Genomic DNA, 14,736 nt, shown 5'->3' with positions numbered 1-14,736 from the left:
GATAGAATGGCAATTATTGTTTGGACTCGCAATACTTTTGGGAGTTCACCCCATAATTAACCCTCCCCCCTTGTCCCTATCCTGGATCCACTACTGCTTGTAGATGTTCTGGCAGACCTACTGTAAGACCGGAAAGAGTAATTTCTTAATTAATATTCTCAAATGGAAAAACACTTACCTTGATGGCCACCTGACAGCTGACAAATTTGCAATTGGATAAATAAACTTTGGCTTTGGAGTAAATAATTATTCCTATGTGGAGTCCTTCAAAACAACATCCTTGGCCTACAAGTTTTCCTCCAGCTCCTACTGCTATTCCTCGTTTGGGTGGAACTTCAAATGCAGCAGTAGCAGGCAGTGGTGGCATTGAGAACATTGATCCAGGTGGAATTTGAAAGGATTCACTGAGAAGATTATACAAATTTTTACACATTACTACTTGATAACAGCAAGTAATACATAGTTAAGTACACAGTTTCTGTGAAGTACCACTGATAATGTGGGATAAAAAAGGCACAAGGGGTACTTTAAAAAAATTAGGCATAAATTATAAGTACATAATTAAGTATCCATTATGAAACATGCATATTAAATTGTCATCTGAAAGCAAAATCGTACCTATATAATATCAATTAAGAATTATTACAACTGTGACAAATCCAATTAATTTCAAAATTAATACAGTATTAAACAGGTGTGACAAAAACCACATCATACACCATGTTAAGACCTTTGGGAAAACAAACTGAAAACTTTGGGGTTACAAATATCAAAAGGAGGCTATAATTAAGCAATTGATTATTTGACAAGAGAATAAAAAATATGAAGAAGAACTGATTTTTTAAAATTCAGGGTCAAATGGGTCAGCAACTTCAATGCAAGACAGTCATCAAGCCACAGTGCATACCTGTAAAAGCATCCACCAGATATTTAAAATTGAAATTTATCAAGACGAAAAGATTAAATAAAAAAGATTTAAACTTACCACTGATGACCAAATCTCTCAAATGATGACAATATACTAGTAGAAGGAAGCAATAAGTCTCCAATCAATGGCACACGCTCAGTATCTTCATGGACAAAAGAGCACTGCTTAATTGACACAGAGCCACACTCCACCAACAAAACTGCCTCAGTCCCAACAGGGTCAAAGCAAATATTTTCCAATCTAGCCATGGAACTTTGTTTTACTGGCAAAGTCTTAAGCTTTGACCAGTCAACAATGATCATTACTCTCCCTAATGAGTGTCCAAAAATTGTTGTCTTCGCACTTTTCATATCACTAGATATTCCTGCGTGATAAAGTGAAGACAATACAATCAAATGAATAAAAGCAATAGCTAGCATAACTTTGAGCACTTAAATGATTCTCCATGACAAGTTAGTTAATGAGGTCATGATACAAGCTAGATAAAGACAGTATTATAAAACAGCAAATATATTACCTCCAACAGTAGTGCCAGGAAGAAGAAAATCTTCGCTTGAATTTAGGGAATGGAATCCAGAGCAGAGAACAAAAGTGGTTTCAGCACAAGAGACCACATCCTTGGCAAACTGGAACTTTGGATAAACTTCTACCTCACTAAAAATTCAAATGGTAAATATCATTACTTTCCATGAATGATATCAACCAAAAATAGAATAAAAGAGTGAAAATTTTTCAACTAAACGGAAAGCCAAAATTGACACACCCACAAGATAAAAATTGTCATCAAATGTGTATGATGGAAATTAAATCATGGCTCACAGCATGTTATTCCTTCACTTCATTCCATAGAGAATAGAAAAATCACTTCGTACCTACCACACACTATTGCATGCCACTACGATTTCCAGAAACTATGCTACTATCACGCCAAAAATCGTTCCCTTGATGACCTTTAACTACTCAAAACCATGATTAAAAACAAATTTTGTAATGTACAATGAGATATTTTATTGATGGTTCAGAATTATCTCTAAATTTTATATTATTTGTCTTAATTAGAATTCAACTTGTTCGCAGCCATTAAATTTCATTAATGGTAAATGCCATTAATTGGTTTCATTAATTTTTTAGAAAGCATGCCATACATCATACACTGCATAAAACGACAGGTTTCAATGAGCTTAATTTAGTTTTTGTTTCCCTTACATCTTACGAAGATTGTATACTCATAAGATATTTCTTCATTTTATTTTAATTGCATCTAGATGTTTGAAGGTAAGTAAAAGGGCAAACAAATTTGTTTCATCAAATCAATAAATGTTTTTTATGTTTCATAAAAATTTTTTTACTTTTCAAAGAGTGTCAGCAGAAAACAGCTTCACTGTTGGATTTTTCAGAATAAGCTTACTTCATGTTGTCCTGGATCAGTGTGAAACTGTTGCTCTATTACTAATAAAATGATACTTAATATGGTCTGAAGCTGTTACAACATCCATGGCCCAAAACAATTAAAACAACTGGAAATTTTACCATGCCAAATGTAAAGAGAATATCAAAAGTGGATAATATTAATGAAATGAAAATAAAACTTTTTAGTATTCCACCAATTTATTTTGAGGCATGATTAGTTTCAACGCAGCGGCATCATCAACAGATACAAAGAGTAGAATCAAAGGCATGGTTCTTATATTTGATCCAGGTTGTAGGGGAGGAAGAAGGTAAGTGGAAGGGGTGGACACTTCTAGATGGGGGAGGAGGGGTAGGGTGGATGTCCGTTGGCATGTTTGAATTTTGAAGGGTAGTTCGTGACCAAGCTAGTGGTGAGAGTGTCCACGGGAGTGTGGGGCGGGGGAGAATTATGGGTTAATTCTTTTTCTGTGAGGGTTAACGAGGCTTCTAGGATGGGAGAGAGGTTTAAATTAGGGGAAAAATTAACAATACATTAGTGGAATACAACAAAGTTTTTCATTTCATTAACTTAAATGAACGTCCACAAAGTTGAGTCCTAAAGGCCTGTTTACACGGTACATTAACACGTACGGTAGGGCGGATCGCAAAAATAGATTTTTTTCAAATCCATCTGGCCCAATGAAAAAAAGTTGTGGGACCGATCAAAAATAAGGCCTGAAAAATTTGAGACCTGTTCGTGAACCCCTGACCCTCGCTCAAATGCAATTTAGGGGGGGAGGGTCAAAATTCGAAAAATATAATATTTAATGGTCATTCCCTATAGATTTTGCCGAGTTATTGCACTTTTAGGGCAAAAATTTCGTGCATTTTGATGTATCTGCCACCGTTTAGCCACAAAATGCCTAATTTGAGTCCGCGTCCGCGAAGAAAATATTCCAACGCCCACGCAGCGTCGCGGATACCTCAGCCGCAGGCCGATCCCTTCCCCTCCACGCTCGCTTCTCCCCCTCCCACGCCTCTAACACAGCAAAATTCATCCCCCGCATGCTGCTAGGAGGTCGTTTATCTTTGATAATATAAATCAGAAGATGGTAGAAGGTAAAAAACGATGCGTAGTGAGACGACTTGTCCCTTATTTGGCGCCTCGTCGGCGTTAAACAAATTGATGTTACCAACTTTTAGAGAAGTGATGAAATATTTTTAGACCTGCGCACGCAGGAAAGAAGACTACGGTCTATGAAGTCGCCTCTCGAGTGGTTATGAAGGTTTGGGAACTTAGGTTATGCACTTCTATTCCGGTATTGTCCGACAGCTGTGACTAAATGGATGAATAAGGGCGAAGGCCGCCGGCGTACCCTCCCCGCTCCCCTCTCGAACGCCCCAGATGCAACAAAATTCACACCAAGTGCGTCTTTCTTCGTTAGTCTTACTAATATTTGATGTATCAGCATCGTCCGGTGAGGAACAATCACGAAGGAATTACTCAATCACCTGCTTTCCAGTCTGTATTTCTTATGTTAGTGTCATTCCTCGTCTTTTGCTGCTGTCAACAAAGTTTTGGTAAATTCTTTCGCGAATCTCTCGTCCGTATGTATAATAAAAGGAATATTGAAATTTAAATTTGAACTTTCATCAATAGATTTTTAAATTCCACAGCGCTAAGCTCAGATATAGCCAAAGGAAACGGAGTCTCTCTCCAATATATCATCAGCCCTTACGTCGATATTAAAATCCAGCAATTAAAAAAATCTCGGATTGGTCGCCAAACGCATCCTTGCAGAAACGCAAATTGGGTCCCTAGATTACCCTCCCAACGTTTATGTCGCAAATCCAAGTCAGCATAGTGCAATTAGCAAATAGACCACTGTAAGGGATGAAATACGATTTGATGCTTTCCCGGCGAATGATGTGGGTAAACTCTTTTCGGGGTTCAACAAAATTTATCCCTTAGGATGAGCCCCCAGTCGGAGCTTGAAATGTTGGCCATTATGGAAAAATTAACCCGGTGGGAATCCCGAGAAGAGTCTACCCACACTGCAAGGGATGTTGGAATTATGCTTATAGCAAAGGGATGATGCCTCCTTTTTGGGCGGTATACGCTTGGTACCATCATAATCAAATCCTTTTTAATTCTGTGTATCTAATTTTCACTCGGAAAGGATTCGATAATCGCAGATTTTATAACTTTTGCTAATCCTCCGACGGGGGAGGCAAACCTCCAAAAGTGGGACCCTGTTTCTTCAACTAACACCACACATTCCCCTCTAAACTTGTATTGATAAGTCCTCTTCCCTTTTTTCATCAGACAAGAGTATAGTCTTTCATTCCAATAAAATAAGGCCCTTTGATGACACCTCTCTTTTCTTATTCACAGTAATTAGCATCTTTTTTTGTCTACGTAAGTAATTCTGGTACACTAGCTTTGATTTATCTTACGAAGTTATGACTTTTGCGTCAGCTGAAGTTGCGGGAACGATCATTGCTGTTGCTTGGTTCTTGCATATACCTCTATTACAGTTGGCAGACGCATTTTCCCCGAAGAAGTTCCAATTTGAGGTTATAGTCCTTAATGTTTATTTCATGAGGAAAGTAGAGATACAAATCGGCTAATTTCTCGCCAGTTTAATTTTCTTCGGATGAATTGATGAAGAAAATTTTTGATACTATTTTCCCGTACAAGAATTGACGATGATGACTCAACGCTCTCCTACGATTCCCTTTTTTCCTCAGTTGTCGAGTTTCTTTAGGGTTCAATCCAGCAGCCATCATCTTTCTTATCGAGAATGAACACCAAAATGCACCGTGTAACCACCCAACTTGTGCAAATGCATGCACAGAAAATAGAACCTGTTATAATTTGGTTTCGTGCATTTGTACACGTTCCGTTCCGGTCCACAAAAATCATTCATGCAAACAGACATTAACTCGTACGTGTTAAAGTATCATGTAAACAGGCCTTAAGACAATAGAGATGTTGTAAGTGAATGCTTGCCCTATCATTATTTCCCCTTTTGGACCTTTCCCCAGCCTGCTGTGATCACCTTCAACTATACTCATCATTCCCCTCTAAACCCATCAGACTCAAATATTTCAAGCACAATTACATTTTCTGCCAACCTTCCCTGCCTCCAAACCTACGTCAATACTTCATAAGTGCACATATATTCCAATCCATTCATTCCCATCTGGGGGATGTGCTTGACAATGATCAGAATTATTCACATTGGTTTTATATGGGTGGCTGGCAAGGCAATTGGAATGTGTTCCGTTAAAAAATGTTCATTCCTACCAGATTCGTCAGAATGAAAAATTTCACACTAAAATTCCTGAGGTTAAGACAAAAGGTGGCTGGCTGAAGGGAAATATTTAGTTCTAAAATATACTTCTTGCTAGAATTACTTTGTGCCTGGCAGTGATTGCCAATCAAAAATCAAAGGAAAGCATTTATGCGAAATACAGTGAAACCTCTATTTTACACTTTTGAATGGACCACTTACAAAAAGTGCGAAATTGAGGATATTGTAAAATAGAGTATCATTTTCTAAAGGCGGTATTGTTTGGGACCTGATATAAACGGTGCAAAATCAGGGAAAATGTATAATGGGGGAATGTAAATTCGAGGTTTCACTGTATAAATTAATACGACCAAGTTATACTAACCATTTCCCTTCTTGCTGATATCTTGCCTCAATTAGGCGTAAGAATGATTGGAGCTCAAAAATGCTGCTCTTCCCGGAGATAGCAACAATACTCCTTGAATATTTAGGGATTTCCTTTGGAGTGTCTTTCCCCAGAGTGATGCAAGGCTTCTTTGCCATCGACTGTCGGCATCTTTTTAGTTTCTCCTTTGCTAATGCCTTCCTGAAAGTAAAAATTTTCTGTAGACATCGGCAGTCCCAGAGATTTTTGAACTTATTTTGAACATAGGGTTTTGAGGCTACATTAAATATAGATACACCATTATCAGAAAATTGTTTCTATACTGTCAGTGAATTCCTATCCACTATCAACTGATGATGTTGCGCTACGTAAAATCTCAACTACCATTTTCATGATTTACTTTTTTGACTCATACATATGTAGGTATTATGCTATCAATGTTTGCAGCTCACAAGCCTTCAAGCCTGCTTTTTGAGTGAAAGAGGGAAGCAGCCACGCTTTGGAAAAGGCCCATGTGCCCGTGAACCTTAAGTCTTCTTAATATTTTTCATTTTAGTTTAATCATCGAGGAATCCAGAGATGACCAGATGCTTTGCCACTGGCCCTGAATGACTTCTTGCACCAATTGATAGAAATATGTAGTAATTGAATGTTTTCTTGAAATTTCTGATTTTGTTTGGATTATTTCCACATAGTACGTTTAACTTCATATTGTTGGGCTACTAGATGAGCAGATTTAATTCGGTGGGCAATTGTTGAGCATTTTTGCAGTGGAGGTATGAAATACCTCTCAGTGGGTCTACTTTGGCAAATGACTTTTACAGATTCTCCTATTACCTTTAGGCACTGTTAGATGATATATGAAGTGAAATAAAACCTAACATTGGAAAACCACCTTAATACATAATTATCAGCTTCAATAATTTTAAAGGAATTAAAGGGACTAGGGGTGTGTACCTTCCACCCCCACCCCTCAATCCACCCCTGAGAGAAGGGGCCACATGCAAAGATTGATTTGCACATTCTGAAAGAGCTCAAATATTTGGAGTTGTTTGAGCAACAGGAGTTATTAATGTTAAATATATATGACTCAACTGCTAAGGTCAACTTGTGGATTCAGAAAATTGAATTGACTCACTCACAAATTGCCCACCACAAGTAAAATACATGCCTTGCGTGTGTTAAACTTTTGGATGAAAAATGGAAAAAGAATGACTCTGGCGTTAACCCATTAATACCAAGCCATTCGTCGTAGAATTGTGAGTCATAAATTTGAACAGCACTGGCAGTGTCTCACTTGCAATCCAATAGATTTTCATAGACTATCAGATCAGTTTAACTATGCAAATAAATAACTGCATAAACATCTTCCACCATAGATTACACTGAGTACCTGACACTAGAACTAGCAAGGAGTTCAACTTCTTCCTGGATAAATTTCATTTCTTTCTGAAGTTCATACAGGCGAGCAACATGGGATTCCTCATTTTCTGTTGACTTTGTCTCACCTTCACCATCAGGATTATCCATTCTTTCTATCTGGTAAGGTAGAACTTCCTCCTCTGCAAAAAAGCCAATGAGTTTTCAAAACATCAGTCAAAAGTCACTATGTTTTGTTAATCTCTACAATATCGGGGCATGTGGCATACTCACGTATTTCTACCAAGTAATTTTTATAACATAAAGAAGGTTCAAATTTTTATCGAGTATCTAATTGACGTCCTCTATCGTCATTGCTTTTTAACGTGTATGCTGAGGAAATAGTAAGAGAAGGGTGGGTGGAGTCAGAAGCTGGAGTAAAAGTGGGAGGAATGATGTATAAATCAGCGAGGTTCAGGGATAATCAGGCGCTCATTAGCCAGTCAGCAAAGGGGGCTTCAGGCACTAGTGGATGAGTTAGACAAGTGATGCGAGGAGTATGGGATGAGGATTAATCCCAAGACAACCAAGGTTATGCGGTTTCGTAAAGCATCGCAAGCTAGGAATGTGAGACTCAAGGTAAAAGTAGGTCAGGAAAAACTTGGAAGGTAAAACAATTCAATTATTTGGGTAGCACATTAGAGGAAATCAGATGCAGTACTAAGGACATCATGAAGAGAAGTTTAAAGAGAGGGTTAATGAAGAGTCGGATCTGGGGTGCAGCTCTATACAGTGTGGGAACGTGGACACTAAGGAAAGAGGACAAGAGAGGACAGGGGGCAAGAAAGGTGTAGGTGGGGAGAGGAATGGAGAATGTGAAGCGGTCGGAGAGGAGGAGGAACTAAGTAATACTGGACATGGTGGGTGAGGAGAGGCAGCTTCCAGATGAGATATGGAGGAGACAGGAAGTATGGATGGAGGGAGTACTTAGTGGGGAGGGAGATGTTGAACACACTGTTAGAGGGTAGAATGTTAGGTAAACAAGAGAGAAGAAGGAGGAGAATAGGATTTTTAGATAGAATGAAAGGGAGTAGGTCTTATAGTGCATCAAAGAGGGAAGTGCTTCAAGGAAGGTGAGACTTCCAGAATGATTTTTTATACCTCATGGAAACCTACCTTAATTGGTAGAATACTTAAATAATAATAATCTACTTGAGCACTTCTTTTGGACACAGCATATCCCTATCATGGACTTTGTTTTCCCCATTACTGTGGATGCATGCAAAGTCTGTAATTTTAGTAATAGGTGATGAATGAGTTGAGTGCCAAAAATATTCATTTTATTTATTATGTGTATCGGAGAAGATCAGAAGATATTTCATCTATAGAGTGGAGTGTCAGATGATAGATACCCCTAAGTTGGTCATCTCCTCAGAAGATGAAACGTGGATGGTTGCACACAGGAAAAAATATTTGGGTCAATTTGAATGAATTCAGTACAACAACAGCTCATTGAAATATTATAGCTTAGAGCAATTCCTTTAATATTCTTCTCCGGGGAGTTATACAAAGGAAAATATTCCAAAAAGGCCTTTTGAAGTTAATCAGTGAAGACTTGGTAAATTTAGTGTCAAATGGATGGATGCCAAAATGTGTTAGGATGTTGGGAAAGTCTCCCAATGAAACGTCGGCCTGCTCCATGTAGACCCTGACCTGGTTGGAAACCCGAGAAACTTTCATCCAACATAGTGTCAATTAAAAGAGAATGAATCAAAAATACATATTCTCACCTTCACTAACATTGCTTTCCCTACTGTCAAAGCTCCCATTGCAACGGTTACTGATAGCACTATCTTCACCTTCATCTATAGCATCAGCTGCCTTATCAATTTCCACCTGATTCCAACGTGCTTTGGCTATCAAATTTCGGATCCATGTGGAATCTTCTTCACTCAGTTCACCAGTCACCATATCATACAAGCTGAAAATAAAGAATTTCCTCAGAAGAGTAGCATATAATTTACTTCAAATTTTAATTTCTAACTTCCCTGACTATTCCCTGATTTCCAGGACGAATTTTTTTGCACTCCCCTGAATTTACATCAGTGGCAAAACAGTCTCATACAGGGATTTCATGGAAAAATGCAGTAAGGTAAATAAAGTGAAGCAGTGAAGTAAAGTGAAGAAGTAAAGCAGTACTAGGATAAATATTACATATAAAGTCAAGTATAATACACAACCACATGTGACATGTAACAACAAGAAATATACCAAGGAACATAACGAAGAATATCATCATTCCTATTCCCAAAATGAAGGGAGGGGAGAAATGTAAAGGTTTTAGGACCATATAAGCCCAATGATTCATGCTTGACATAAACATTAACATGAGAGATCTACAGGAGAATAGAGTGTAGGAGTTCCTCGATGAAAACCAATTCAAATTTAGGAAAATCAAGGCCATGAGGGAATTCATATTGACTCTTAGGCTGCTCCTGGAGAAGACAGGTGGAAGAGAAGAATGGCAGAGGTCAGTGGCATAGCCAGGAATTTCGTTTGGGGGGGGGGGTCCAAAATCAGGGGGCAAAATAAAAAAAACAGGGTACTAAGTAGAGGGTTTTTAACTAATATTAACCATTTACACAATAAAAAAAACTTCATTTGTCAAAGAAATCTCTTGAAAATTCAAGATTTTTCAATTTTGTTCCCTTTTATGAAGGAGAGTCATTGTGTTTTCATAAAATTGATTGTTTGAGGCGTAACTTGGTGAAAGCGATTCATAATTAAAATTAAAAAGAAGAACTTTGTGCTTTCACATTAATATTTGTGAATATAAATATTAATGTGAAACCACAAAGTTTTTCTTTTTAATTTTAATTGTGTTTTAATATTTGGGGGGGAATCCGGACCCCCCAGGCCTCCCCCATGGCTACGACACCGGCTGAAGTAGACTATGATTGAGGCACATAGAGCAGGTGATGACGGATGTAAGGCAAAAGAATTATGTCAGTGTTAAATGATTAGCCGATAGGAGAATTGAGTGGAAAGCTGAGCCAGACCAATCGAAGGAGTAATGACTGTTGATGATGATCAAAGCCAAGTCCGCTCAACCCCTTCCCGCCCACTAAGGATGGCAACAAAATGCCCGCCATGGCACTCTAAGGTCGACACGCTCTGCATCTCCATCCAGGATTTTCATTAATTTGCTGGGCCTCTGGAGTATTTCCCTGACCATGATCTTACATGGCAAACGTGGACGTACCCATCAGGGGGCAGGAGGGGGCAACTGCCCCCCCAGAAGCGAAAATAAATTAAGTTCAAAACAAAAGTTATGAACAAATTTTCCATTAGGGAAAAACGATATTAGTACAAGACATGGAACTAAAATAAAAATCATTATTTTTCCAAGCAAATAATTATAAAACTAATAAATTGCTGTCATAATTTCCTTGAAATTTTGGTTTCATTAATCTTTTCTGTGCAAAAAAGTTATAACTTGAACGACCACAGCTAGTTTTGCCCTCCCCCCTCCCCCAGTTTTGATTCTGGGTAAGCCCATGATACCAAACATTTTCCTGAACAGTATGAACGCTGTATATGGGTTAGAATAATCATTGACCAAAGCTAACCTGAGAAAAAATTTGTTCAAAGCACAATCAACAATGACTCAATGGTGATTTTATTGCGAGCTGATTAAACTCCTCACATTCCACACTATGCAATCAATTTCTCTTTAAACAAACATTTACTTACAGATCCAACCGTCTCTTCAAGACCAACTCTGTCCAACTTTCAGAACCATCAGTCTCATCCCATGGATACCACATATGTACAAAGAAGAACCTGGAAACGAAAAGTTTGTACTTTTTTTAATTTTTATGCTTTGATGAAAAAACTGCCGTTTTTCGTGCAAAGACCAATTATAATTTTCCAAACCTCATCATAATTGCTACACAATAAATAAAAAACTTAATTCCCAAGGCAGTGAAAAAGAAAATAAACTCCACTTTTGCAATCATTGATAGCACTGAATAACTAAAACAAGAGAGATTCCCATCCTTTCTTAACATGAATATACACCACTGTCTCATAAGTAAATTATGTAGCAGGAGTGGCAGAATTAATAAAATGACGAAAGTTACCTAAATGCTACACCTTTGAAGCCCTTGTGACATAATTTAATGATTCAACTAAATGACTATCTGGCTCAAGGTAATGGAGACTTTACGAAAGAGCCACTACATTAAGGCCAGCGTATCTTGCTCTGTCGGAGTGGGGAGAAGACTGAGCTTGCCTGTCACTGCAGTGGAAAAATTAGATTACATAAATACCAATTGTACGGCCAATACCATTTGGTATTATATGCATGTTTGGTTAACAGTACTGGCAGCTCAGCTACAGGAGAGGGAGGAGGAAGGGCCCACGTGGTTGCCAACAATTTGACAACAGCTAACAGTATCAATACCTTACGTACCGGCATTGCTTAAAATATACATATGTACAGCACTATCAAATTGCAAGTACCAAGCAATTTCAAATTGCTCCATTGATTTTGAAGTTAGCATAAGTATGCATTGTTTACAAAAATTTCTTTAATTTTTGTGGTACAAACAATTTGTTTTCTGCAATCAGGAATAGATATAGCTTCCATACATGATAGTTGCAAGTTATAGGAATGAAAACTATGTGCATACCAAGTGCTCAACGTTGGGAAATGGGAATTTATGCACAAAAATGGGTAGCTTTTTGAGTAAGTATTAAGTACAAGAAATACTGCAGGGCAGAGAATTTTTTAAAGTGTGAATATGATCCAAAGTAAAATTGTTCAGTCTCTCCAATGCTTTTTGTTGCATTTAAATTAGTTGCTTCTTAAAACGATAGAGCTCTTCAAACTCGGAAGTCTTGCCTTTTTTTTACAGGCAAAGTCTGGGGCACTCATTGGTTTCGTTTGTGCAGTAAGTTTTTCTACAAACTTAGATTATTCATTGCATCACCATTACCATGGATGGCATTTGTGTTTGATATACCACTTTTGTAGAGAGATCTTTATTTTCCTGCAACCAAAGCAAGGATGGGTTTTGATAGCTGCAACAATCAATTTAGAGTAAAATACATAATACCATCTATGACTTTTATTTTTTTCATTTTCCAGCCAGGGAGGCACACCAGAACACATCCTGGTGGGCCAGACGGGCCTGCGTGCACTCTGAATCCATGACTTCAATATTCACTGAGTTCTATTGACACCATAGAGGAGGCTCCCATGTACTATGATGAGCTCAGCCATCATTCTATTAATCTTCTAGCATAGATGATACATATGAATTCTGGATGAAGGGTTTCTACCGATCATTAGAGAATTAAAAATATGTCATGGAGAATATCATTGTTAAAATCCCTGTCTTTTCAAGACAAAGCTGATTTTAGGTTAAATGTAATACCAAGATGCTGCATGAAAATATTTAGCTCGAATTTCATCCATAATGTACATAAAATATAATCATTTAAAAATGTGAATGGCTAAGTATCTTTATATAGAAAAAAACTAACCTAAATTTATCCAAATCATCTGCCAAGATCCAACCATCAATAAAACCATTGCCATGATCAATGGGATACAGTTCAATCAAGGCAGCGAGTCTTTTAGTAGCATACAGTGGTTCATCATCATCAATGACTTCCACAACTGCAGAAAATGTTTCCAACTCAATGGACAATACCTGTGATAAATGAGTTAAGAAATATTAGACATGAGGTAAGATGACAGTAAAAAGGAACTAGCATAGCTAGGAGGAAGATTATTTCCATAAATATCACAATGACACTTATCAAACTTACAATAGAAGAACAAAGATAGCATACCAATGGCAATGTATGCAATTCTTTAGTGGATATATCTATGGATTGGATTTGAGTGAATGTAGGAGACCCTCATAGTCTATTGATCACAATTATAAATTTGAACAATGGCACAATACGTCATAGCATCACCAGTTAAAGAGCACTCTAGGGATTGGTGTTCCTATGTTTTAATTAATTAATAGCCTAACACAAGAGAATTATAAGGTAAGAAAACTTCTTTTCATTACCAAACTACATACTTCACTTAAAACAGTATATGAGAGGAGAATAACTAAATAGCAGAATGTTGACTGAAAATCATATGAAGACTACATTTTTCAAAGAGGATTCGTTCTCCATTCACTTTGCCAAAAAATTCAGCGAAAACAAAAGTGAATGAAGTAAATTATTCCATTATCGACATGCATAATTAGTAACAATAACAAGCATGAATTTCATACTCCACTTAATTATTGAATGTTTCTATGACAGACTTTATTTTCTGTAGGAATTCAGCAGAATTTATGGAATGGAATGCTGCAGGGAGAGTAGGATAAATGAAAGTTATGGTAATCTTAGTGGCGATTCAAAAAGAAGCATTAGGAAATAAAAAAGATCCCAATTTACTACCTATTGGAGGCAATATTAAATCCACAACCCAAACCATCAAATTTATCATTTGAATTCTACGACATGGTCTCTCCCATGTCCACCATTCACAACCAGTAATTCCATTACCTAGCATACATGTAACCTTGCACAAATACATCGTTATTTTCAATTTATTATTGGTAGCAGTTTGATAAAATTACATAATTTACTAAATACATCTTTACACCAATGCATTTTTTAAGTTTTAACGAAAACTTTGCATTGAATAAGAAGAAAAACATTAAATTTGGTCATGTTGTTAGACAAGTGGGGTCTAATATGACCCTTAAAATAAGTACTTTTACTTACCATTAAAATAAGTACTTTTACTATCAAAAGTGTAAATTAAAGGCAAATTACTTTACTATTGCATGAATATCAGTGTAAAACTCATATTTAAAAAAAGCTTACAAAGGAAAAGTTGTTTACCAACAAAAATACAATGAAATTACTGTGTGGGTTAAAATTTAACCCCTCCAAACTATCTAAGGTTTAAAAACCAGCAGGTATGTGGGATAAAACTATTTGTTATTTATAAGGGAATTTATAATTGATCACTAACACAGGAACACTGGAAAGAAGGGGGATGGCAGGGTGGAAAAACTCAATAAAGCACAGGACAAGTAAGTGTCTCAGAGCTCTCATGATTGCTGGGAAGCTGGGGGTACAGAGGTCCAGGCCAGTATCTCCACCAGTAATTTGCCCTCTCTCACAAGACCAATGATAACATTCGAGGTGGCGCATACTTACGAGCTTGGTATGTGTCTGCAAGTATGAGGAACTTAGAGGGAATTCAACATATTGCAGAAAGTATTAGTGGAACAAAATTTTGAGGGGCAGACTAGCTTTTAAAGAACCGTTAATGGAAGATACAGTTGCAACTTTGA

At 37.3% G+C, this 14,736-nt stretch overlaps 1 protein-coding gene and 1 long non-coding RNA gene across 3 annotated transcripts in view; one reads left to right on the top strand and one right to left on the bottom strand.

Annotated features, from left to right (window-relative positions):
- Positions 1-14,736, bottom strand: part of LOC124159246 (protein nessun dorma-like) — a 36,975-nt gene that overhangs the window by 4,103 nt on the left and 18,136 nt on the right. For both annotated transcript variants that reach the window (XM_046534925.1, XM_046534923.1), the window contains exons 2-9: positions 12,908-13,077; positions 11,111-11,200; positions 9,148-9,338; positions 7,392-7,560; positions 5,999-6,199; positions 1,446-1,582; positions 986-1,292; positions 179-404 (exon numbers count right to left, since the gene is read on the bottom strand). In XM_046534925.1, coding sequence (XP_046390881.1) covers positions 179-404; positions 986-1,292; positions 1,446-1,582; positions 5,999-6,199; positions 7,392-7,560; positions 9,148-9,338; positions 11,111-11,200; positions 12,908-13,077 — 1,491 coding nt within the window. The remainder of the gene's footprint in view (positions 1-178; positions 405-985; positions 1,293-1,445; positions 1,583-5,998; positions 6,200-7,391; positions 7,561-9,147; positions 9,339-11,110; positions 11,201-12,907; positions 13,078-14,736) is intronic.
- On the top strand, positions 11,125-12,874 carry LOC124159248. The gene is made up of 2 exons (XR_006864934.1): positions 11,125-11,213; positions 12,510-12,874. It is a non-coding gene; the product is annotated as an uncharacterized LOC124159248 (long non-coding RNA).

Source organism: Ischnura elegans, chromosome 5 (assembly GCF_921293095.1).
Source record: "Ischnura elegans chromosome 5, ioIscEleg1.1, whole genome shotgun sequence".
In the NCBI taxonomy this organism is placed as follows: Eukaryota; Metazoa; Arthropoda; class Insecta; order Odonata; family Coenagrionidae; genus Ischnura; species Ischnura elegans.
This window is presented reverse-complemented; position numbering and strand designations above follow the sequence as displayed.